Source organism: Haliotis rubra, unplaced genomic scaffold (genome assembly GCF_003918875.1).
Source record: "Haliotis rubra isolate DU_JTF1 unplaced genomic scaffold, ASM391887v1 Scf413, whole genome shotgun sequence".
Lineage (NCBI taxonomy): Eukaryota > Metazoa > Mollusca > Gastropoda > Lepetellida > Haliotidae > Haliotis > Haliotis rubra.
In genome coordinates, this window is record NW_025767095.1 from 431,616 (window position 1) to 458,398 (window position 26,783).

At 42.1% G+C, this 26,783-nt stretch overlaps 1 protein-coding gene across 1 annotated transcript in view; it reads left to right on the top strand.

Annotated features, from left to right (window-relative positions):
• The first annotated feature begins 966 nt into the window (after positions 1 to 966).
• Positions 967 to 26,783, top strand: part of LOC124288151 (leucine-rich repeat protein SHOC-2-like) — a 31,808-nt gene continuing 5,991 nt past the window's right edge. The window contains exons 1-17 of the mRNA XM_046724721.1: positions 967 to 1,071; positions 1,173 to 1,891; positions 9,326 to 9,454; positions 10,385 to 10,453; positions 14,418 to 14,447; positions 14,799 to 14,984; positions 15,962 to 16,057; positions 17,884 to 18,004; positions 18,243 to 18,351; positions 20,203 to 20,296; positions 20,776 to 20,880; positions 21,574 to 21,688; positions 22,424 to 22,548; positions 23,154 to 23,241; positions 24,564 to 24,633; positions 25,777 to 25,844; positions 26,566 to 26,735. Coding sequence (XP_046580677.1) covers positions 1,658 to 1,891; positions 9,326 to 9,454; positions 10,385 to 10,453; positions 14,418 to 14,447; positions 14,799 to 14,984; positions 15,962 to 16,057; positions 17,884 to 18,004; positions 18,243 to 18,351; positions 20,203 to 20,296; positions 20,776 to 20,880; positions 21,574 to 21,688; positions 22,424 to 22,548; positions 23,154 to 23,241; positions 24,564 to 24,633; positions 25,777 to 25,844; positions 26,566 to 26,735 — 1,809 coding nt within the window. The 5' untranslated portion in view covers positions 967 to 1,071; positions 1,173 to 1,657. The remainder of the gene's footprint in view (positions 1,072 to 1,172; positions 1,892 to 9,325; positions 9,455 to 10,384; positions 10,454 to 14,417; positions 14,448 to 14,798; positions 14,985 to 15,961; positions 16,058 to 17,883; positions 18,005 to 18,242; positions 18,352 to 20,202; positions 20,297 to 20,775; positions 20,881 to 21,573; positions 21,689 to 22,423; positions 22,549 to 23,153; positions 23,242 to 24,563; positions 24,634 to 25,776; positions 25,845 to 26,565; positions 26,736 to 26,783) is intronic.

Genomic DNA, 26,783 nt, shown 5'->3' on the forward strand with positions numbered 1-26,783 from the left:
AACAATATATGGATAAACAAATTCTGTATAACCTTAATGAAGAAGCTGTTCATCCATATATTCTTAAACTCAATTTCTAAATGGATCTCAAAGAAGTTATTTTCTATTCAGCTGTAACTTGTAGAATCTGCCCTGCCCCCAAGCTTATGTGTTTCTCTCATATAACATCCAATCCGCCGTCTAAAATTTAAAAACAAGTGATAGAGGTAGTAATTATAATAGGGTAGAGAATGCGAACTCATGAAATAGACTTACTGTAAATAGTATCACACCTGTATTATCTGGATAGATGTCGTATCGCGGTCTCACAGTATCGTCACACCCCTATTAAATAATAATGCTTCATAATTGCTATGATTAATAACAGCTTCGGAATAACAATTTGATTCATTAACGCATCTGTTCGTATATAATACTAAAATGTTTGTGGTGCTTGGTGGAAGAAATTATACTGAAAAATAGGTTCAAGGCTGAAAGGTCCTGTGAACGAACAGGTGCTCGTCGTATTCTTGTGACGTCATATTGTACAACTACATTAGGATATTATGACGTCATGCCGATTGTACATTATTCGTTTGACAATCAAGTTTGATGAAACAAAGTAAAGCTAATGATCGAGCGATGTACAGGCTCATCTGCAAAATAATGTCTATTTTGAAAACGTTTATTTTTCAGTATGTGTTAGATAAAACACTTTTCTCTCAGACAGTGGTCATGATCGAGCTTCTGAAAGGGGTACATATTGTATATTATAGATATCACGTGGATGTACATTTGATTGCTTCGATAAAAGAAAACAAATCTGCATAATAATTCACACGAGGCAAGTCTTCGGCAGGATGCAAGCTAAGTTAATCATTTATTATTATAAAGTCGTAAGATATGTAAGATAATGAAGGGTTTAAACCTTCCCTGACCCTGAATCATTGACGTAACTTCCGCTCTAGTATTACTTCTGCGCAATAATATGCGCATCGTTCAGAAGGTACTGTGAAGTCGGCAATATTTTGTGTGTAGGGTGAGATTTCAGTCAGCGCTTTGCCTATGTGCAGTTTCTTTTCCACGATTGAGGTATGACATTCGTTTCTTTGAAATCTGATCTTCCCTTTTGTCAGGTGCTTGGCCTCATGCGAGAGTGCACGCGATCGCTAATGTTATTTCTTTCTGTGCAGGTGTCGATGAGCTAAATGGTGTCACCGCGACTTGACTCCACACCGTCTGAGAAGAACATTGGCAAAACAGTCTCTCAAACATTACGATATGGGGACTTTTAAGAACTCGTAAAATCTTCATCCATTTGAACTTATGAAGATTACAAAGAACATCAAAGGAAATAGACCAATTAGTAATATTGTCAAATGTTACATGCAGGCTTGAAATATGTCCTGAAGTCAGCCTAGAGCATGACAGCCCTTATGCCGACACTTGTCTCCAGAACAACTGCTCGGATTTGAGACAATTCAACACTTTGAAAATATTGATCATTATGTAACTCTGACAGGTATCACACAGTGATCTGTCATAACAGAGCTTCAACCAAAGACCAGCCCCTGAAACAGGAGATAATACCTTAAGTAGGTGGACCAGTTGTTCCTGACTAAATACTGTCAAATCACATGCCAGTTTTAAATGAAGTGAACACTATCAGTTTGTGCAAATGTCTCGGAAAACCAACAAGGCCCAAGATAACTCAGTTGCAGCAGAACGACTAGCTGACTACAGAGGGGAGAGTGTGATCCCCATCATGTCTACTCATGGAACTGGCTCCGATTCACCAGATTTGGAAAGTCACCGCCAAGCACAGTATGGCCATGACGGCTGTGATGATGTAGTTGCATCAATGGACAATGTTTCCATCAGGGAACAATATCAAGCCAAAGAAATTCCCAAGGTAATTCTGTCAGGGTTTTTCGTGTATTGGTCATACATGTAATTGTGATCAGGGAGCAAGCACACCACTGATTTGGCGATATTCACTGTCGTTAGTTGTTATTTATCCAGTTTCTGTGAGAGAAAATATCACTGTTTGTTTATTAGGTATAATCCGTCTTATTTCGGTGTTATTTAAAAGAGAAGTAATATCTCCTTAGGGTACATATTATATTTCCTTGTATTCATCCCTCGCAAGAACTCCCTCTGTGATACCGTTGATTAATTAAAGTGCAGGGTAATCAGTAGCTCCTGTAAATAAAATGATATTTCCCCCATAATCGTGCATCTTTACGTTGGAAATACTATATCAACAAATCAGTACTGAATGTGTGTAACTTAATATTGATGAGGGGCGGCGGGGTAGCCTAGTGGTTAAAGCGTTGGCTCGTCACGCCGAAGACCCGGGTTCGAATCCCCACATGGGTACAATGTGTGAAGCCCATTTCTGGTGTCCCCCGCCGTGATGTTGCTGGAATATTGCTAAAAGCGGCGCAAGACCAAACTCAGTCAGTCAGTCAGCAATATTGATGATGGAATAGTGTTCAGAATATCTTGACTTGTGAATTATGTTTGAGATTTCTTTAATAAACTGAGTTCCTTTTTTCTCAACTTTGTTGAGATTGTGTTAAACATGTTAAGCATACTCACTTCACCTCATTCCCCCGATATGCTTGCAGCTTCTGCTTACCCAGTTCTAAAGGAGTCATCTTTGTTTACCACATTATTATTCACAGCAGTCATGATCTGATTTCTGTATTATAGAGACTCTTACTTATCAGAGTGGATACATATGTCATCAGTGTCATACTTTGACTTGTTAAGGTGATGTTTGTTGTAGTTGACAATTATGTGTCAACATTTTGTTTTTCACAATCAAAGTGGCATTTACTGTGGGAAGTCCAATGGTGACTCATCAAACTATGTCATTTACAAAGTGTATCGAGACACCTGTCAAGGTAGTACATATGTAATTATTACAAATTTGAAGAAAAGCTGTATTAAAACAAACACTATATTAAGATACTATATTATGCCTGGTAAAACAATTGTCTCGGATACTATTTCTTCTGATCATTGCATAAGATTTCTTTGAAGTTACATAACTGGATGTTAACTAAACCACTGGTAGATTGGGAAAACATACACAGCTGATAGCTGTCTCCATCTTAATTTATGGTGCAAATGCACATGGTAATGACTACTGTAAATCGACAAAGTTTGCAGGCAGGAAAGTTTTGCTAGTATTGCGAATGATCTTGATAAGCAATTATTCCTGGTCCATGTAAAGAACGTGATCAGACCATGTCAAGAAGTCCAGATGTTCGCCTACCGGTAATTCCACAATACAATGTACTTACTTCACAAAAATCACTAACATATTGCGTCTACTCACTTCTCGAAATGAAGTATAGTTGACAGTAAATGGATACGCATACATATTCTGTTTCGCCAAAAGTCATAATTAGTGTAGCTGGACGATCACATGTCAACAAACTGCTTTCGCGGTGGAAATAGCGAGATCGCGCGAAACCTCATCGGTGACAGGTTAAATTGTTCCATGTATAAAAACTAGCCAGCAATTCACTAAAAAACTGTCGCATAACCTTAGTTATGGTTATAAATATTTTACATTTATAGAGCACAACCTGCGATGAAAATGACACAATACTAGAATATATTTCTCTTTATAAAAACAATAGTTAGAGATACTATCTTTTTTAAGATCATCAGAATTCATGTTGGAATATTATCGGGTACGTTTTAACTAAATCACCAGTAGGGGAACGTGTGCACTGCACAGCTGATTGCTATTTCTGGCGCTGTATACGAGACAATTACACACAGTAATCTTAATCCCTGCATACAAGACATTGCCTAGCAAAAACAAATTAGAACTGAATAGGTAAATAATCTTTTCTAGCGATGTTTAATTGCAAATTTGACGTCTTTGGTCTTTTCTTGTATGTTCGTTCACGCGAAGCAATATGATGTATTGTCAACAATTCGACTTGTTTTTACAAGAGGAGGACTCGCAAAACAAACAAGACGCAGAACTGGCTGGGTTGTTGATCACGCAAAAGATTGATGACGGAGAACTTTGTCGATTTACAGTATTTGTATGGATAAAACACTGCCTAGCATAACAGGAAATACAGCTGAAATGGTAAATGATCATGTCTGGTGATGTTCAGTCCCAAGTTTCACATTTATTAACAGAGTTTGTGTATGACTGGGTTGTCTCTACTGGTTGTACTAGTGGGTTGTGTGTGAATATGTTGTCTGTGCCAGCTGTGTGTGAGTAGGTTGTCTATGCAGGTTGTGTGTGAATATGTTGTCTTAGCAAGCAGTGTGAGTGGGTTGTCTATGCTGGTTGTGTGTGAATATGTTGTCTCAGCAAGCAGTGTGAGTGGGAGAGCGATGGGGTAGCCTAATGGTTAAAGCGTTCATTAGTCATACTGAAGACCTGGGTTCGATGCACCACATGGTTACATTGTGTGAAGCCTATTTCTGGTTTCCCCCACCATGAATTTGCTGGAATTGCTAAAACAGTGTAAAACTAAACTCACTTGCTGTGTGTGTCCGTGCGTGCGTGCGTTATTGTGTTTTGACTTTGCAGGTTTTTGTGAGTGGGTTGACTATGCAGATTGTGTGAGTGGGTTGACTATGAAGGTTGTGTGAGTGGGTTGACTATGCAGGTTGTGTGAGTGGGTTGACTATGCAGGTTGTGTGTGTGTGTGTTTATGAAGGTTGAGTGTTGACTATGCAGGTTGTGTGAGTGGGTTGACTATGCAGGTTGTGTGTGAGTGTGTTTATGCAGGTTGTGTGTGAGTGTTGTATGTGCAGGTTGAGGTGTTGTTGTGTGAGTGGGTTGACTATGCAGGTTGTGTGTGAGTGTGTTGTATGTGCAGGTTGTGTGAGTGGGTTGACTATGCAGGTTGTGTGTGAGTGTGTTTATGCAGGTTGAGTGTTGTATGTGCAGGTTGTGTGAGTGGGTTGACTATGCAGGTTGTGTGAGTGTGTTGTATGTGCAGGTTGTGTGAGTGGGTTGACTATGCAGGTTGTGTGAGTGTGTTGACTGCAGGTTGTGTGAGTGTTGACTATAGGTTGTGTGAGTGGGTTGACTATGCAGGTTGTGTGTGAGTGGGTTGACTGTGCAGGTTGTGTGAGTGGGTTGACTGCAGCTTGTGTGAGTGGGTTGACTGTGCAGGTTGTGTGAGTGGGTTGACTGCAGGTTGTGTGATTGGGTAGACTGTGCAGGTTGTGAGTGGGTTGACTATGCAGGTTGTGTGTGAGTGGGTTGACTATGCAGGTTGTGTGTGAGTGGGTTGACTGCAGGTTGTGTGTGAGTGGGTTGACTATGCAGGTTGTGTTAGTGGGTTGACTATGCAGGTTGTGTTAGTGGGTTGACTATGCAGGTTGTGTGAGTGTGTTTTATCTATGCAGGTGGGGAGAGGGTTGGTGTCTGAGCAGTTGGTGTTTGTGTAACATTATGTGGCCCGTGTCAGTTGGTGTTTGGGTGTGTGATTCCACTTATATTACTGATCTCAAGTCAGTAAAAGTTGGTGTCCATTGCTTACTATAACTAAAAGATAAGCTGTAACAAAATGCTCTTCTGTGATTATGACCTGAAGTTTCTGAAAATACAGGCTCCAAGTTTACAACAATGTCAGGTTTAGCAGTGTTAGGCCGGTAAAGTTAGAAATTCATGTATACAGTTTTTATATTTTTGTGTAGGATGGCAATGGAGGACTAAGGAGAAAAGAAAACAATATGATCTTATGTGGTTTTGTATGTATACTCTACTCCAATGTTAGATAGGGCTGATGCTTTAATGATCTCCATGTTTTGTGCATAGCTTAGTATGGCATCATTGGATGACTGATTTTAAACAAACTATTTTGTGTATGAAACTTTCTGCATGGTGGGTTTTAAGAAAGAATATTTGAATAGCAGTGGTATATGACGAGCAGGTGTATCCCATCTGTCCTCACTTGTCTGAGTTCCAGTTTCTTGTTTAAAGTGCACACCCATGTATATAACATTTACCCCCATCTAGGGGGTTTCGTGGTGAGGAAAAAATGAATTTTGAGTATGATGTGCCACAAAAAAAAAAAATACATCGTATCCCTTCAGCGAATGTCAACTAACACGTATAAAGGAACTGTCAATAAACATTTGATATTAGAGATAAAACATCACATAATGATTTGCCATTGATGGTATATCTTTTGCTCTGCTAGGGGGGCGGTGGGGTAGCCTAGTGATTAAAGCGTTCGCTCATCACGCTGAAGACCCGGGTTCGAATCCCCACATGGGTACAATGTATGAAGCCCATTTCTGGTTTCCCCTGCTGTGATATTGCTGGAATATTGCTAAAAGTGGCGTAAACCGAAAGTCACTCACCCACTTGTTCTGCTAGGCATTGTTTTATATGCAGATTTTAAGATTACCATGTGTATTGTCCGGTAAAGTAAGCCAGAAATAGCAATCAGGGCCCGTTTCACAAAGATCTCGTAAGCCTAAGATAGGAAGTGTGAAAGCTACGAGAAAAGTTACGAGATCTTAGGCTTACGAGAGCTTTGCGAAACGGGACCCAGCTGTGCATGTGTTTCCACCAATGCACCAGTGATATTGATGATTCAGTGAAAACATTCCCAATATAAATTTGTGGCAGTGATTGGAAAAATTATATCATAATCCACTGGTTTTAAGTAATATATTCCAGTATTGCCATGTTATTTTAGTTGCAAAATTTAATAAGATAATTTATTTTAAAGAATAATATGCAAAGCATTTTGGTACAGAAGACCATTGTTGACAGAAATTTTTGTACCCTATATATCCTATCTGTCCTCCCATGTAGGACATAGTAATGCTAACAGTATATCCAATATGTCCTATATTTGCGATATATACCATAGTGTCCTCTCTTGATGTCCCATGTAGGTCATAGTAATACTACCAGTATATCCAATATGTCCTAAACTTGCGATATATACCATAACGCCCTCTCTTGATGTCCCATGTAGGTCATAGTAATACTAACAGTATATCCAATATGTCCTATATTTGCAATATATACCATAGTGTCCTCTCTTGATGTCCCATGTAGGTCATAGTAATACTAACAGTATATCCAATATGTCCTAAACTTGCGATATATACACATAGCGCCCTCTCTTGATGTCCCATGTAGGTCATAGTAATACTAACAGTATATCCAATATGTCCTAAACTTGCGATATATACCATAGCGCCCTCTCTTGATGTCCCATGTAGGTCATAGTAATACTAACAGTATATCCAATATGTCCTATATTTGCGATATATACCATAGTGTCCTCTCTTGATGTCCCATGTAGGTCATAGTAATACTAACAGTATATCCAATATGTCCTAAACTTGCGATATATACCATAGCGCCCTCTCTTGATGTCCCATGTAGGTCATAGTAATACTAACAGTATATCCAATATGTCCTATACTTGCGATATATACCATAGCGCCCTCTCTTGATGTCCCATGTAGGTCATAGTAATACTAACAGTATATCCAATATGTCCTAAACTTGCGATATATACCATAGCGCCCTCTCTTGATGTCCCATGTTGGTCATAGTAATACTAACAGTATATCCAATATGTCCTATACTTTCGATATATACCATAGCGCCCTCTCTTGATGTCCCATGTAGGTCATACTTATACTAACGGTATATCCCATTTGTCCTAAACTTGCGATATATTCCATAGCGTCCTCTCTTGATGTTTGGTCCCATATACAGTGATATAGGTCATAGTAATACTTACAGTATATCCCGGGCGGTGGGGTAGCCTAGTGGTTAAAGCGTTCGCTCCTCAAGCCAAAGGCCTGGGTTAGATTCCCAACATGGGTACAATGTGTGAAGCCCATTTCTGGTTTCCCCCTGTCGTGATGTTGCTGGAATATTGCTGAAAGCAGTGTAAATTTATACTCACTCACTACAGTATATCCAATTTGTCCTATACTTTCCATAAGGGATATATTCCATAGTGTCCTCTCTTGATGTTTGTTCCCATATACTAAACATTGATATACAGTGATGTAGGTCGTAGTAATACTTACAGTATATCCAATGTGTCCTATACTTGCGATATATTCCATAGCGTCCTCTCTTGATGTTTGTTCCCATATACAGTGATATAGGTTGTAGTAATATTTACAGTATATCCAATGTGTCCTATACTTGCGATATATTCCATAGCGTCCTCTCTTGATGTTTGTTCCCATATACTAAACATTGATATACAGTGATGTAGGTCGTTGTAATACTTCAGTATATCCAATGTGCCCTATATTTGCGGTATATTCCATAGCATACTCAAGTTTGGTCCCACATAGGTCGTAGTAATTCTTCAGTATGTTTCAAGTGTTATCTCTTGATGTCATTTAAGTGCATATTTTACATGCAATTGGGATATGTTTTCTTAAAACCTAGTTATATTAGAAACTGAATACTCTGATATTACTGCTCATGACCTAATGTAGGTTACTTCCGGAGATGCAGGGTTTTAAAGTTTGAGCATACAGTATGTATGGCCCTTGATCAATGTTGTTTTACTCAGTGCTGTTGTCTGATCAGGGCAGAAACTACTGAACTTACATCAAGTTGCTCAAGACTGAGTTTGGAAATTGTTGGCCTAAATTCTTATTTTCATAGAAGCATCCTTTTGCATATTTGTTTCATGTTTTATTATGTTTCTGATTACCCTAGAGCTTTTCTCTCATGAAAGCAATAGAGTCATTCCTCTCAATAACACCCTTTGCGATACCGTGGTTTCGGTTTAACTGCGGCATAATCTATGGCTCTCATAAAAAAGCTCACCAGCGATCACTCATCTTCAAAGTCATCAGAAATAGCATATCAACAAATCTGCTGTTGTGCTCTGGTTAATTGTGACATAAACTAGTGAAATTCAACATGGATCACAATAAATAAAGTGTTCATTGTACATATCCTTGTATTATGGGTTTTCAGATGCTGTAGAAACATTCAGGGTTTTCTTAGATTAATTGCATGAACAGGGGAACATCGTACTAACTTATGAAAGACAACTTTATTGTGATGACATGCCATCACTTTGAGTACTTACGATGTTTGCTGTGATGTTACACACTGGATTATAGCACACGTAAATACTACCATCCGAAAAAGTATGATGTCAGAAAACACGTGATGAAGCAATCTTCCTAGATTTCATTTCACTGGATTAAATTTGGTCCCATTTTCATTCATTAAAAACTGTTTACAGTAAGATTGGTGAAAATGTATGTGAAACGGCATGCTTATTTCGCCTCACCTCAATTATTTCCGACCCCACTTCTATTGTTTCTGACACCATCTCTGTTTCAGGAGAAGAAGGGGAGCCAGGGCTCCATAGCGGTGGAGCCAGCAAACCCCAAGAAGCAGGTGATGGTGATAACTGGACAGAACAAGGCAAAGCCCACTGTCCCAGCACGCCCCTCGGTCAAGGCGGACCTGGTGAGTTACTGTGTTCACAAGTTCTTGCAGCTGTTACAGTTATGTGCCAATCAGTTGATGTATTCATAGAGTATTCTCAAGGTGGGGAGCTTTTACTAATACCATACTGAGACTATTGGTACCTCAGTTTAAGTAATCAAAATCATCAACCGCAGGAAAAACAGAATAACTTCAGCAAACAGACAAGCTTGGTTTACAACAATAAACATAAAATTCATTGATAAAATGACCATTAACTGAAATTCTTGATAAATTGTTTTCAAATGATCTAACAGTTCAGTAGAATTATAGCAAAGGTAGAATATTTAGACAGCATATGGTTGTTGACTGTCAAGAGCATAAAGTATACATATTTTAAATAGTGCTTCCTTTCACAGAATACATTTTGTTTGTGGGGTGTTTTTTAGTGTATTTTTTCCCAGGGGAATTTATCTGGACATGGATGGAGGTCAATGTTTGGATTTGATCCTGAAGCAATTTAAAAGTTCCCAAATTGGAGCTAACTTTTTGTCAAGTATTGATATTATAGGTTTAACTAATGTTATTACTTTGCCGAGGTGAGATTTCACTAATAATTTGACCAATGACCATGAAGAGGCCTTATTGTGTACCTCTGCACCTTGCATTGAATATAAATTTTAGTTTTGAACAAAATTTTGACGTGTTCCAAGTTTGTCTGCCAAGGGCACTTAACATCCTAGGTAAATTCCTGCTCCATGTAGTTTCCCTGGTAGCAATATTTAACAGATGTTTCGTGTTGTTCTGGGTGGTGTCATGGAAGCACTTAAACACAGTTTTGGTGTTGGCTGTTCCAATCTCTAATTCATGGGCAGGCATATATATCACGTAAACAGGAATTTGTTTAGGACATGCTTATCTTGAGGGGCATATAATGAAAAACTTTGATGGCAACTATTGCACATATTTCAGGATATTGCCAAAGAATTCAAGAAGTGCAAAGAAGAGGGAGCAAAGAGGCTTGATCTGAGCAAATCTCAGGTGAGTCGGGCAGAAGGTTCATCAGTCAGATGAAGGGGCAGGATAGGACTCAACTATCCCATGACTGAGTTACGTAGGACAGACTAAATCACCAGTACCTTATGATTATCTTCCTTAGGTTATGTAGGAGAGACTAGATCACCAGTACACTACGATTGTCTCCCTTAGGTTACGTAGGACAGACTAGATCACCAGTACACTACGATTGTCTCCCTTAGGTTATGTAGGGCAGACTAGATCACAAGTACTCTACGATTGTCTCCCTTAGGTTATGTAGGGCAGACTAGATCACCAGTACACTACGATTGTCTCCCTTAGGTTATGTAGGGCAGACTAGATCACCAGTACTCTCACGATTGTCTCCCTTAGGTTATGTAGGGCAGACTAGATCACCAGTACACTCACGATTGTCTCCCTTAGGTTATGTAGGGCAGACTAGATCACCAGTACACTACGATTGTCTCCCTTAGGTTATGTAGGGCAGACTAGATCACCAGTACACTACGATTGTCTCCCTTAGGTTATGTAGGGCAGACTAGATCACCAGTACACTACGATTGTCTCCCTTAGGTTATGTAGGGCAGACTAGATCACCAGTACTCTACGATTGTCTCCCTTAGGTTATGTAGGGCAGACTAGATCACCAGTACACTACGATTGTCTCCCTTAGGTTATGTAGGGCAGACTAGATCACCAGTACACTACGATTGTCTCCCTTAGGTTGTGTAGGAGAGACTAGATCACCAGTACACTATGATTGTCTCCCTTAGGTTATGTAGGACAGACTAGATCACCAGTACCCTACGATTGTCTCCCTTAGGTTGTGTAGGAGAGACTAGATCACCAGTACACTATGATTGTCTCCCTTAGGTTATGTAGGACAGACTAGATCACCAGTACCCTACGATTGTCTCCCTTAGGTTGTGTAGGAGAGACTAGATCACCAGTACACTATGATTGTCTCCCTTAGGTTATGTAGGGCAGACTAGATCACCAGTACACTACGATTGTCTCCCTTAGGTTATGTAGGAGAGACTAGATCACCAGTACCCAACGATTGTCTCCCTTAGGTTATGTAGGGCAGACTAGATCACCAGTACACTACGATTGTCTCCCTTAGGTTATGTAGGAGAGACTAGATCACCAGTAGATTATGATTGTCTCCCTTAGGTTATGTAGGGCAGACTAGATCACCAGTACCCTACGATTGTCTCCCTTAGGTTATGTAGGGCAGACTAGATCACAAGTACCCTACGATTGTCTCCCTTAGGTTATGTAGGGCAGACTAGATCACCAGTACACTATGATTGTCTCCCTTAGGTTATGTAGGGCAGACTAGATCACCAGTACACTACGATTGTCTCCCTTAGGTTGTGTAGGACAGACTAGATCACCAGTACACTACGATTGTCTCCCTTAGGTTATGTAGGGCAGACTAGATCACCAGTACACTATGATTGTCTCCCTTAGGTTATGTAGGAGAGACTAGATCACCAGCACACTATGATTGTCTCCCTTAGGCGTGTAGGGCAGGACATTGACTAGATTCTCTCCCTTGGGTTGTGTAGGACAGACTAGATCACCAGTACACTACGATTGTCTCCCTTAGGTTATGTAGGACAGACTAGATCACCATTTCAAGGTCACAAGGGGACTTTAACGTTTAACCCTTGTCAGCGAGATATTTCAAGAACCGCTCACTGGATTTTCTTCATATTTGACACCAAGCTTCATCTAGGGAAGGTGCAAGGCCCAGTCGATTTTGGTAACCTTCACGGCGACACTTTGAAGATTTCAGCATATTAAACTGCATGTTAAGATTTTCAGCAAGATATCTCAAGAAGGGTTGTCTGGATTTTCTTCATAGACTTTCAAGACTTCCCTTGAATGTTTTCAATAAGCAATTTCTTTATTACTAATTTTGCATATTTCATACACTAAGACATTCATGTCAAGGTCAAAGTGAGTCTTGAATATATTTGTGCATTTGAACAACTACAGAGCAAGATATCAAGAGAGGTTGACTGGTCATGTTTTTGTTGACATTTAACTTCATCTTTAACTACGACCTTCACTTTCATTACTTTTTAAGTTTGATTTGATAATTTGCGGCGGGGGATTATGTCACATTAGTGACAATACTTGTTGTGAGATGGGTTTGTGTGACTTCACCATACTTGTTGTGAGATGGGTGGGTGTGACTTCACCATGCTTGTTGTGAGATGGGTGGGTGTGACTTGACCATGCTTGTTGTGAGATGGGTGGGTGTGACTTGACCACACTTGTGAGATGGGTGGGTGTGACTTGACCATGCTTGTTGTGAGATGGGTGGGTGTGACTTGACCATGATGGATGGGTGTGACTTGACCACACTTGACCATGTGAGATGGGTGGGTGTGACTTGACCATTGTGAGATGGGTGGGTGTGACTTGTTGTGAGATGGGTGGGTGTGACTTCACCATGCTTGTTGTGAGATGGGTGGGTGTGACTTGACCATGCCTGTTGTGAGATGGGTGGGTGTGACTTGACCATGCTTGTTGTGAGATGGGTGGGTGTGACTTGACCATGCTTGTTGTGAGATGGGTGGGTGTGACTTGACCATGCTTGTTGTGAGATGGGTGGGTGTGACTTGACCATGCTTGTTGTGAGATGGGTGGGTGTGACTTGACCATGCTTGTTGTGAGATGGGTGGGTGTGACTTGACCATGCTTGTTGTGAGATGGGTGGGTGTGACTTGACCATGCTTGTTGTGAGATGGGTGGGTGTGACTTGACCATGCTTGCTGTGAGATGGGTGGGTGTGACTTGACCATACTTGTTGTGAGATGGGTGGGTGTGACTTGACCATGCTTGTTGTGAGATGGGTGGGTGTGACTTGACCATGCTTGTTGAGATGGGTGGACTTGACCATGTGTGACTTGACCATGCTTGTTGTGAGATTGTTGTGAGATGAGTGGGTGTGACTTGACCACACTTGTTGTGAGATGGATGGGTGTGACTTGACCATGCTTGTTGTGAGATGGGTGGGTGTGACTTGACCATGCTTGTTGTGAGATGGGTGGGTGTGACTTGACCATGCTTGTTGTGAGATGGGTGGGTGTGACTTGACCATGCCTGTTGTGAGATGGGTGGGTGACTTGACCATGCTTGTTGTTGTGAGATGGGTGGGTGTGACTTGACCATACTTGTTGTGAGATGGGTGGGTGTGACTTGACCACACTTGTTGTGAGATGGGGTGCGGCACTCTGACCATGGGAGATGGAGTGGGTGTGACTCTGACCATACTTATGCTGTAGATGACTTGACCATGCTTGCTGTGAGATGGGTGGGTGTGACTTGACCATGCTTGTTGTGAGATGGGTGGGTGTGACTTGACCATGCTTGTTGTTCACCATGCCTGTTGTGAGATGGATGGGTGTGACTTGACCATGCTTGTTGAGATGGGTGGGTGTGACTTCACCATGCTTGTTGAGAGAGATGGGTGGACTTCACCATGCTTGTTGACTTGACCATGCTTGCTGTGAGATGGAGTGGGTGGGTGTGACTTGACCATGCTTGTTGTGAGAGATGGGTGGGTGTGACTTGACCATGTGAGATGGGTGTGTGACTTCACCATGCTGGGTGGGTGACTTGACCATGCTTGCTGTGAGATGGGTGGGTGTGACTTGACCACACTTGTTGTGATGGGTGGGTGTGACTTCACCACACTTGTGAGATGAGTGGGTGTGACTTCACCATGCCTGTTGTGAGATGGATGGGTGTGACTTGACCACACTTGTTGTGAGATGGGTGGGTGTGACTTCACCACACTTGTGAGATGGATGGGTGTGACTTGACCATGCTTGTTGTGAGATGGGTGGGTGTGACTTCACCACACTTGTTGTGAGATAAGTTACGAATGTGCTATGCTCGTAAAAAGATCTGTAGCTGCATTACATTGTTTATAGTAATCTGTTTGTTTCAGATCTCTGCACTCCCTAGCAGTGTTAAAGATGTAAGTATCTCTTGGTTGTTGTATGACAGTTTGTGTATGCATGCTCTGATACATACAGTGAATCATGCCTGCCTTGAGGTGACCCATATTCAGGAGCCGTGTATATTTCAAACAACACTATTTATGGTTTTCAGAATATAGAAAGAGAAGAACTCATTTCACATATTTTGAAAGGTTTTAGATCACTTAAATCATCAGATGCTGAAAACAGCATTCACTTGCGGGTGGAGGAAGACTGATTTTTGGCACTAAACAGTAACACCATCCCATAAATATGTTAAGGAAGTTCAAGGTTGTAGAAAGAAACATCTTTGTTTAGGACCAATCTTTCAATCTTCTGTTCTCTTGCAGTTGACACAGCTTGTTGAGGTGTATCTCTATGGCAACCGTCTGACTGTGCTTCCGCCAGAGATTGGTAATCTAACAAACCTCCAGACATTGGCCTTGAGTGAGAATTCCATCACCAGTCTGCCGGACTCACTGGAATACCTTCGTGACCTGCGTGTCCTGGATCTCAGACATAATAAACTGCAAGAGGTGAGTGACACGGATTAGCATGCTAGAACGGGATTAGCAGTGTCGGAACGGGATTAAGAGTGTCAGAATGCGGTTAGCAGTGTCAGAACGAGAATAGCAGTATCAGAACGAGGATAGCAGTTTCAGAACGAGGATAGCAGTGTCAGAACAAGATTAACAGGGCTAGAACGGGATTAGCAGTGTCAGAATGCGATTAGCAGTGTCAGAACCAGAATAGCAGTGTGAGAACGAGGATAGCAGTTTCAGAACGAGGATAGCAGTGTCAGAACAAGATTAACAGGGCTAGAACGGGATTAGCAGTACCAGAACAGGATTAGCAGTGTCAGAACGGGATTAGCAATGCCAGAACAGGATTAACAGTGCCAGAACGGGATTAACAGTGCCAGAACGGGATTAACAGTGTCAGAACAGGATTAACAGGGATAAGCAGAGCCAGAACGGTATTAGCAGTGTCAACAGGATTAGCAGTGTCAGAATGCGATTAGCAGTGCCAGAACGGGATTAATTGTGTCAGAACGGGATAAGCAGTGTCAGAAGGGGATTAACAGTGCCAGAACGGGATTAACAGTGTCAGAATGCGATTAGCAGTGCCAGGACGGGATTAGCAGGTCAGAGCAGGATTAGCAGTGTCAGAACGGGATTAGCAGTGTCAGAATGGGATTAGCAGTGTCAGAATGGGATTAGCAGTGTCAGAATGCTATTAGCAGTGTCAGAACAGGATTAGCAGTATGAGAACAGGATAGGCAGTGTGAGAACAGGATTTGAAGAGTGAGAACAGGATTAGCAGTGTCAGAATGGGATTAGCAGTGTCAGAACGGGATTAGCAGTGTCAGAATGGGATTAGCAGTGTCAGAACTGGCTTCTTTGTGAACAAGTACTTACTCTTTCTTTTGATAAGGCTGAATTATGAACAAGAAGTCTATGTTTAGGAGGTAGACTGTTTGACAGTGCTAAAGTGTGAGGTGTCTTCTCTGCAGATACCTAAAGTGGTCTACAAGCTGCACTCAGTGACGACCCTTTTCCTTCGTTACAACAGAATCAAGCATGTAGATGAAGAGATCAGCCAGTTGACCGTGAGTTGGACATTTACCTCAAACCTGACTTGGCAATTTAGCCAAGTAGTTACAGTCTTGAGCCATCAAAACCCAAAGTTTCTGTTAAAACTTCCAACCAGAGCCAAACAGTAATTCTTTTGAATAGATACAGTAAGGAAGCACTTGTGTCTGTCATTTTACCAGGGCTTCTTTGACAACACAAGGTCTTCGAGGCTACAAGTTTACTGTTTACTTGTGTGACCTCAACACGCCACCAGATAGTTGTACACCATCTAGACTTGCCGTCAATGCTGTATGACCAACAGGAGTGTTATTTAACCAGGGATGTCATTAAACTAAACAGGTGCTTGACACAAGGCCGTACAGGCCCCGATTTCTCGAAACAAACTTAAGTTTTTACTCAAATTTCAAACTGAGTTTGACGATTTGAAACAGCTGAATTTTAAACTCAACTGCATTTTTTAAATAAAAGAGCCCAAACAACTTAAGTAATCTATCCACCAAACTCAAACTGTCTACTATGTTTGAGTTTACTATCGATTTTAGTTCATTCTGGGAAATGCAGTTTCTCAAATTTGAGTAAAAACTCTAACTTAAGTCAAAACTCAGACTTAAGTTTGTTTCGAGAAATCGGCGCCTGCTGCGGGCATAAAGCATATTCGATACAGGTTGTATTGATGCGAAGTGTGGGTTTGCAGCGAGGTGCTTTTGAATGAGATTTTATATTGTCAAGTATAACTAATTTGGATATCAACAGGGAAGAGAAATTTGAATAGAAAAAGGGGTTTTTCGAGTCAGACTTTGTCTCAAAAGGACTCGGGTATGGGGAAAACAACTAAACAACTATGACAGACAGGGCAGTGAGAGGGGCCATCAATGGCCATAATCTGTTGATTTTGGGCCAAGCGGGCACAGGCAAGAACACTTTACTGCACCAGATCAGAGAGGAATTATCGAGGAAAGGTAAAGGAGTGAGGACTTCGGTGACAACTGGGCTGGCAGCCTCTAATATCGATGGCCCCTCTCACTGGTCAGGTAATAAAATCATCGGGCGAAGCCGTAGATGGGTCCAGGGTATAGTGGAGAGTTATCGTAACATATGCCCTGGAGATTACCGGTGATGGGTTTCCATGGAAATGATTTGAACTTAATTTCAAAAGGGAGGGGTGACCTTCGTTTCCAAAGCACAACTCGAAAACCGATCAATATCTTTCTTCAAGACTTGGTAGATATATCAGACATAAGCTAAAGTGTTGCCTTTTGCTATTGACAGATTTTTGGCATTTTTATTTTTCTTGGTTTCCATGGAAATGATTCGGACTTAGTCTCAAAAGGGATGGGTGGGCTTCCTTTCCGGAGCACAACTCAAAAACATTCTTAATATCTTTCTGCAAACTTGGCAGATATGTGAGGCAGATCCCAAAGTGGTGCCTTTTGCTATTTGCAGATTTTTGGCATTTTTATTTGTTCTTGGTTTCCATGGAAACGATTTGGACTTAGTCTCAAAAGGGAGGGGTTGGTTTCGTTCCGGATCACAACTCGTAAACTGTTCAATATCTTTCTACAAGACTTGACAGATGTATTAAACAGATCTTGAAGTATTTTGCCTTTTGCTATTTGCAGATTTTTGGCATTTTTATTTTTCATGATTTCCATGGAAACAATTTAGACCTAGTCCAAAAAAATCAAGTTGGACTTTAAGTAATTGTCAGTTGATTTGTTTCTTTCAAATTTATGGGGGCTGGGGGGGATTTGTCATCTTCTGATGACTCTTGTTTTAATATGAAGAGACACTTAAATATTTTGTTATGTTGCCTGAAATTGCAAGTTTATTTGTTTTACAGAAATTAACCAAGTTTAGTTTAAGAGAAAACAGAATTCGAGACTTGCCTCAAGGGATTGGTCAGCTTGAGAACCTGGTGACCTTCGACATCTCCCACAATCACCTGGAGCACCTACCCGAAGGTGAGACTGTTGACATGGCCATATGGTTAGTTAGGACCCCTCGTGGTGTAGAGCCAGACTGATGGCCATTGTTTTGTCTTGGCAGACATGTAATTGACCAAGAAGCACATGGTATGTAACACTGTCCTGAAGGTGATGGCTTGGTACTTCGTGGGTAAACACTTCGTAAATACTGTGTTGAATACTTTTACGTATCAGATGAATGTGGATATCAGTTTAGTACGTTTTGTCTTTTCAGAAATTTGTCACTGTACAAATCTGAACTCCCTGGATCTCCAGCACAATGAGCTCCTGGACATCCCGGAGAGGATTGGGAAGCTGCGACTCCTCACACGACTCGGGTTAAGGTACAGGATAACACTTGGGTTACTCCAAGTGACTGTTGGCTAACTGTCTGATATGAGTGTGGCTGAACTGTTGGATGTGACTCCATGATAATTGTTGGGTGTTATTGTGGGATAACAGGGTTGTTACTGTAGGATAACAGGTTTGTTACTGTGACATAACTGAGGGAGAATTTTTTGCTGTAAGATAACAGGTTTGTTACTGTGGGATAACTGAGGGAGTACTTTTACTGTGGGATAACAGGTTGTTTACTGTGGGATAACAGGGATAACTTTTACTGTGGGATAACAGGTTTGTTACTGTGACATAACTGAGGGAGAACTTTTACTGTAGGATAACAGTTTTGTTACTGTGCGATAACTGAGGGAGAACCTTTACTGTAAGATAACAGGTTTGTTACTGTGTGATAACTGAGGGAGAACTTTTACTGTAGGATAACAGGTTTGTTACTGTGGGATAACTGAGGGAGAACTTTTACTGTTGGATAACAGGGTTGTTTACTGTGTGATAACTGAGGGAGACCTTTTACTGTGAGATAACAGGGTTGTTACAGCGGGATAACTGAGGGAGAACTTTTACTGTGGGATAACAGGGTTACAGTGGGATAACCGAGGGAAAACTTTTACTGTAGGATAACAGGTTTGTTACTGTGGGATAACTGAGGAAGAACTTTTACTGTAGGATAACAGGTTTGTTACTGTGGGATAACTGAGGGAGAACTTTTACTGTGGGATAACAGGTTTGTTACTGTTGGATAACTGAGGGAGAACTTTTACTGTGAGATAACAGGGTTGTTACAGTGGATAACGGAGGGAGAACTTTTACTGTGGGATAACAGGTTTGTTACTGTGGGATAACTGAGGGAGAACTTTTACTGTAGGATAACAGGTTTGTTACTGTTGGATAACTGAGGGAGAACTTTACTGTAGGATAACAGGTTTGTTACTGTGGGATAACTGAGGGAGAACTTTTACTGTAAGATAACAGGTTTACTGTGGGATAAAGGAGAACTTTTACTGTGGGATAACTGAGGGAGAACTTACTGTGGGATAACAGGGTTTGTTGTGGGATAACTGAGGAAGAACTTTTACTGTAGGATAACAGGTTTGTTACTGTGGGATAACTGAGGGAGAACTTTTACTGTGGGATAACAGGTTTGTTACTGTGGGATAACTGAGGGAGAACTTTACTGTAGGATAACAGGTTTGTTACTGTGGGATAACTGAGGGAGAACTTTTACTGTAGGATAACAGGTTTGTTACTGTGGGATAACTGAGGGAGAACCTTTACTGTAGGATAACAGGTTTGTTACTGTGGGATAACTGAGGGAGAACTTTACTGTAGGATAACAGGTTTGTTACTGTGGGATAACTGAGGGAGAACCTTTACTGTAGGATAACAGGTTTGTTACTGTGGGATAACTGAGGGAGAACCTTTACTGTGGGATAACAGGTTTGTTACTGTAGCAGAACTGAGGAAGAACTCTGTGGGATGATATTTTGCATTGCCTGTTTGCACAGCTATAGGGTGGAAGAGCTAACACAAATGTTTCCAACAAGCAAACACTCTGAGGTGTTGTAATTACCTGAAATCAATTGAAGGTCACTAGAACGTTTTCAATGCATTTAACTTCCTTATGTAGGTAGCTTTAAAGCTAGAAGGAAATAAGACTTATATTGATGAAGGCTGAGTTATGATGATGATGATAAGGTCACTAGAACGTTTTCAATGCATTTAACTTCCTTATGTAGGTAGCTTTAAAGCTAGAAGGAAATAAAACTTATATTGATGAAGGCTGAGTTATGATGATGATGATGATGATGATGATGATGATGATGATGATGATTTTTCAGGTACAACAGGCTGACCTCTATTCCCCGGTCCCTGGCCCACTGTGTACACATGGACGAGTTCAATGTTGAGGGCAACAACATATCAAGCTTACCAGTGAGTACTGTTTATACTGCACCTTAATACGGCAATAGTGCAGTATTAATACTGCCTCAGCACTTAGCTGTAGCTGTCTGGAATAGGGCTTCCTTTGTGTGGGTTGTGTTGGGTTAGTGTGCATTGCATTAGTCCTCATCATTTGGTTGTTCATGCTTGATGGGCTACTTTAGAGTTGCTACCTTGTATATTGTAGTGGCTTGAGGAAGTACACACTATTATCTCTTGAAATCAACTGCTTAATCTGTGTACTGCTGTAGACCTGTGCATGGTCAAAGGGAGGCAACTTGGGATTATCTCCCTTAGATGATTTGCTTTCATGAACAAGCATTATAAACCAGTATTTGCTGTATTCCACATCAGTTGTGCCATTGTGGCATACTTGTAGTAGTAATGTGTCTGTAGGTACATGGGGGTTTATGTACATATATTTGTTAAGAACCAATTTGCAAGCTTAACAATGAATCTTTCTGTTACAGGAAGGGTTGCTGTCTAGTCTGACAAACCTGACGAGCATCACGCTGTCCAGAAATGCGTTCCAGTCATACCCATCAGGGGGGCCGTCACAGTTCTGTTCAGTTTATGTGAGTTAACATAGCTGTTATTTTAGGTGACACAAAACCACACATTTTCCACTTACTTCTATGGTTTGCGTTATGTTTTTTGTAACCCTTCTGTTGAGAGGAGTGAAATCATGCAGGGTGACAGTGCAGGGTGTTGTCGCCAGTGCAGGGTGTCGTCGTCACTGCAGGGTGTTGTCGCCAGTGCAGGGTGTCGTCGTCAGTGCAGGGTGTTGTCGCCAGTGCAGGGTGTCGTCACCGGTGCAGGGTGTCAACGTCGCCAGTGCAGAGTGTCGTCGCCGCCAGTGCAGGGTGTAAGTGCCGCCAGTGCAGGGTGTCGTCGTCCAGTGCAGGGTGGTGTCGCCAGTGCAGGGTGTTGTCACCAGTGCAGGGTGTAAGTCAGCCAGTGCAGGGTGTTGTCGCCAGTGCAGGGTGTCATCGCCAGTGCAGGGTGTCATCGCCAGTGCAGGGTGTCGCTGCCAGTGCAGGGTGTTGTCACCAGTGCAGGGTGTCATCAGTGCAGGGTGTCGTCAGTGCAGGGTGGTGGCGCCAGTGCAGGGTGGTGTCGTCCTCAGTGCAGGGTGTCGTCCTCAGTGCAGGGTGTCGTCAGTGCAGGGTGTCGTCAGTGCAGGGTGTAGTCCACATTACAGAGTGTAGTCCACATTACAGAGTGTCACATCTACAGAGATGACCTAACAGTAAGATGTTTGTTTTTAGGCAATCAACATGGAGCACAACCAGATAAACAAGATTCAGTTCGGCATCTTCTCCCGCGCCACTTCACTGACCAAGCTGAACATGAAAGACAATCAACTCACATCTCTCCCACTAGGTAAGTCTTCGACGACTGTCTAACCCTATCGTATATCTAGCTGTCTTGTCTTTCCCTCTATCTTGTCAAACCAATCCTGTCTAACCCTAACTGACACCTGTCTTGGCCGGACCTGACTGATTGGGGCCCATCTTTTATAAGCCAAGTATTATCTAAGTATTTGTCTGTCTTAAGCCTGGCTTGTCCAGCCTTGTTTGCCCAGCCTCGCTGTTGGGCAAGGAGTCCATATGACAATTGGTGCGTACATTGATTCATGCAACTTTATCAGTGATCCAAGCAGTTAAGGGACACCATGTCCTCAACTACAACAAAGTTGAAAATAATTCCCAACATGGCATTAAATCTGACCTAATAATTGTCAAAACTCCCTTGGAAATGTTTTTGGTTTTACTCTGTGAGTGTGAGTGGTGTCACTGATAATGGGCAAGATTTGCCACTTAAAAGATACTGTGGAAGCTGTCAAAACCGGCAGCTGTCCAATCCGGCAAGTTGTCAACACCAGCATAAAATCTCAGTCCTGTAAGTGGCTAGTATATTTATCATCATTTAAAAACTCTGCACTCCGCGGCTGTCAATTCCGGATCTCGGCACGAAGAGAGCTGTGTTTATACAGTAATCGGCACTGTTTAATCCGGTGCATGGCGGAGTCATGTGTACTGTCCTGCATTGACATATTATATTGCTAAAGAACCTTACAGAGTCCCTGGATATAGCTATGAGTTACTTCCATTGTAGACCTTGGAACATGGACGAACATGGTCGAGTTGAACTTGGGAACCAACCAGCTGTCCAAGATCCCTGACGACATCCAGAACCTCCAGAAGCTTGAGGTCCTCATCCTCAGCAACAACTGTCTGAGGGTAGGTGTCCCACCCTGTTACCATGTCTTAGGGTAGATTCCATCCTGTAACCATGTGTTAGGGTAGATTCCACCCTGTTACCATGTCTTAGAGTAGCTGTCCCACCCTGTTACCATGTCTGTGAGTAGCTTCCCACCCTGTTACCATGTCGGTGGGTAGCTGTCCCACCCTGACTCTGTCGGTAGGTGTCCTTTGTCGGTAGGTGTCTCACACCCTGTTACCATGTCTCACCTTGTTACTATGTTGGTAGGTGTCCCACTTTGTTACTATGGGTAGGTGTCTCATGTCCATCCTGTAACCATGTGTTAGGGTAGATTCCACCCTGTTACCATGTCTTAGAGTAGCTGTCCCACCCTGTTACCATGTCTGTGAGTAGCTTCCCACCCTGTTACCATGTCGGTGGGTAGCTGTCCCACCCTGTGTCGAAGACTCTGTCGGTAGGTGTCTTACTTTGTTACTATGTCGGTAGGTGTCCAACCTTGTTACTATGTCGGTAGGTGTCTCACCTTGTTACTCTGTCGGTAGGTGTCTCACCCTGTTGACACTGACTTCAGTGAATGTTGCAAAGCGGTAGTTTACAGTATTGACGTATTTTCAATCGCCAGAGGTTAACATCAGCCATTGGAAACCTGCAAAAGCTACGAGTGTTGGACCTTGAGGAGAACAGACTGGAGCAGCTACCTCCTGAAATTGGTGAGTCTGGTTGGGTGGGTGAGTTTTGTTGGTATGGGGGGATGGGATGTTGAGTCGGGGTGGGTTGGTTGAGTGTGGGTTGGGTTAGAGGGTGGCATGTTAGTCAGGGTCTGGTGGGTAAGTCGGTGTGGGGTGATGTGTTAGGATGGGATGTTAGTGAGGGTGTGGTGGGTAAGTCGGTGTGGGTGATGTGTTAGGATGGGATGTTAGTGAGGGTGTGGTGGGTAAATGATGCGGGGTGATATATTAGGGTGGGATGTTAGTGAGGGTGTGGTGGGTAAGTCGGTGTTGGGTGATGTGTTAGGATGGGATGTTAGTGAGGGTGTGGTGGGTAAGTCGGTTGGGTAAGGTTTGTATGTATGCTGGGTAGGGCTGTGTATTGGCAAATAAATTGTATTGCAATATATTGCAATTCAGGTAGCCGTATTGCGATATGTATTGCGATATATTGGGAGCTTCAGTGTTTGACAGTGAGTGACAATGATTGTACATCAGAGCCATAAAATATATGTTACGGTTGAGATAACAGAAATCTTGAAATTAGATTTAAACCTTAGGGATTGTATATTCTTTTTTTATAAAATATTTTGTGTATTAAGTATGCTGTTTTGTCAATCAATAACAATGGAAAACTTTGATCTGAATGAAAGTTTGTATAGATTTTAACTGAAATCATCGATATGTTCACAAAACATCAATTTTTATTACCCAATATACTGGCTCTGAGAAAATAATTGCAATACGTATCGTTTGAAAGGTGCGTTGCGATATACCGGTAATTCCGTGCGGTCCTAATGCTGGGATGTGTGTGGGCTTTGGTGTGTCAGGCGTAAACAAAATATAACCTACCAAATAATGGAATGTGTACATACTTTGAATCTAAATAACCACACACATTTGAGACTAAGACACGATCTCCATAAATTCTGGTGTGAGAAGTGTATGTGAAGTTCAGTGAGTGAGTGAGCATGGTTTTAGCAATATTCCAGCAATGTCAAACCGGGGAACGCCAGAAAAGGGCTTCACACTTTGCACCCATGTGGGGAATCGAACCCGGGTCTACTGCATCACTGGCAAACGCCTTATCCCCCAGGCTACCCCACCGCCTCTATGTGAAATAGGTATCTCTTCAGTATTTCATGCAGTTTGAGCACAGTATACACTGTTTTTCTGAAAATCTGAACCCTACATTTTCTAAGGACCAAAGTCTGTTTAGATAGATATTGTTTTGTTAGCATAGATCAGCCTGTAGCGCTGACAGTATCAATACTGTATGTTAGTAGAGGAGCATCGTGTTCTGAGGTTGACCTTTCACGTTCCAGGTAACCTGCGTGATCTCCAGCGACTCATCGTGCAGTCCAATCAGTTGACATGTCTGCCACGGACACTCGGGTAAGTCTGTCTAGCCAGTCACTGTGTGGGCTATACTTCGTGCAGTCCAATCAGTTGACATGTCTGCCACGGACACTCGGGTAAGTCTGTCTAGCCAGTCACTGTGTGGGCTATACTTCGTGCAGTCCAATCAGTTGACATGTCTGCCACGGACACTCGGGTAAGTCTGTCTAGCCAGTCACTGTGTGGGCTATACTTCTGTCAGAACAATTTACTGTTACACGGAGAGTCTTCCTTCAAGAGTCATTTCAGACCTGCAGTGAAAGGAACTGTTTCTTGTCAGTGTATGATAAAGGTTTATACCAGATCACAGGGCTTTTAGGAAGCACCAGACCCACTGAAAACCAAACTAGTCCTATCAACATTGTCCAGAAGTTTTTTCAATTAAATAAAACAGAAGAAAATGTGTGTTTGATGAACTGCATTTAAATGCTCAACTTCCACAAGCTGATAATCTTTGACTAATTGGACCCATGTCTAGTTAACAAATAATCTCATCATGCCGCCACTGAGGGTAAAGTCTTGAGATATTGTTCTTGAAATATTTGCTTGCCCGTCAGTCTGGAAATGTTTAATTGAGCATTGATTCTGTATAACTATCAGGGAACTGGAAGCTGTAATAATTGAGTGAATTGTTACATTTGCAACACTCCACTATACAGGTGTAAGGATCAGATACAATCACAGTAGGCAGTTTCTCCACGCTCCACTATACAGGTGTAAGGATCAGATACAATCACAGTAGGCAGTTTCTCCACGCCACTATACAGGTGTAACCATTCACATAGTAACAGAATTTATTGTCCTTGATTGTAGGGGGCCATTTTGACTTTTTCTGTAGACCTTTTTACTAAGCCATTAGGACCATTCTGACCATTGTGAGGTTGTTTTGTGTTTACCCTTTGGGACAATTCTGATGTGAGGCCATTTTGAGTTTGCTTTTGGTGCCATTGTGACATCAGACCTTTCCTTGTGGGAACATGTTGAGACAGGTTAGACCTGCAGATGTTCCTTCATGGCGTGTTGCTATCTCCAACAAGTAATGAGATGTTTGGCAACTACATAGGGAAATATTGTCTTGTCATAAAGTAACTACCAGAGCATCTTTACACTGTTCACCTGCATGTGGTCTTATGTTGGCAGGTTCTTGAAGAACTTGCAGTATCTTGGTTCTGGAGAAAACAACCTTACATCCTTACCAAATGAGATAGGTGAGTGGTTCAAGCCTTGTGTTGTCTGGATGAAGTGTGAGATAGGTGAGTGGTTCAAGCCTTGTGTTGTCTGGATGAAGTGTGAGATAGGTGAGTAGTTCAAGCCTTGTGTTGTCTGGATGAAGTGTGAGATAGGTGAGTAGTTCAAGCCTTGTGTTGTCTGGATGAAGTGTGAGATAGGTGAGTGGTTCAAGCCTTGTGTTGTCTGGATGAAGTGTGAGATAGGTGAGTGGTTCAAGCCTTGTGTTGTCTGGATGAAGTGTGAGATAGGTGAGTGGTTCAAGCCTTGTGTTGTCTGGATGAAGTGTGAGATAGGTGAGTGGTTCAAGCCTTGTGTTGTCTGGATGAAGTGTGAGAAACCTAGGTGAGTGGTTCAAGCCTTGTGTCTGGATGTCTGGATGAAGTGTGAGATAGGTGAGTAGTTCAAGCCTTGTGTTGTCTGGATGAAGTGTGAGATAGGTGAGTGGTTCAAGCCTTGTGTTGTCTGGATGAAGTGTGAGATAGGTGAGTGGTTCAAGCCTTGTGTTGTCTGGATGAAGTGTGAGATAGGTGAGTGGTTCAAACCTTGTGTTGTCTGGATGAAGTGTTTTGTGAGCTAGTTACTTTGAATTTCTCACAGTTGTATAGGACACTGTGTGGTAGACTGATCATTACTTACTCTGATGAATGCTCAACTCTTCTTCTAGACACTGTGTGTTAAACTGAATCTGTTACTTTGCAGGTACATTAGAGAGTTTAGAATCCCTGTACATAAATGACAACCCTGAGTTGCACAGTCTGCCGTATGACCTGGCATACTGTGCCAACTTGCAGATCATGAGCATCGAGAACTGCCCCCTCAGTCAGATCCCAGCGGAGATAGTTGCCAGAGGCCCCTCTCTTGTAATACAGGTCAGTCTGCGATCACATCTGATCACATCCACACCCACACTTGATCAC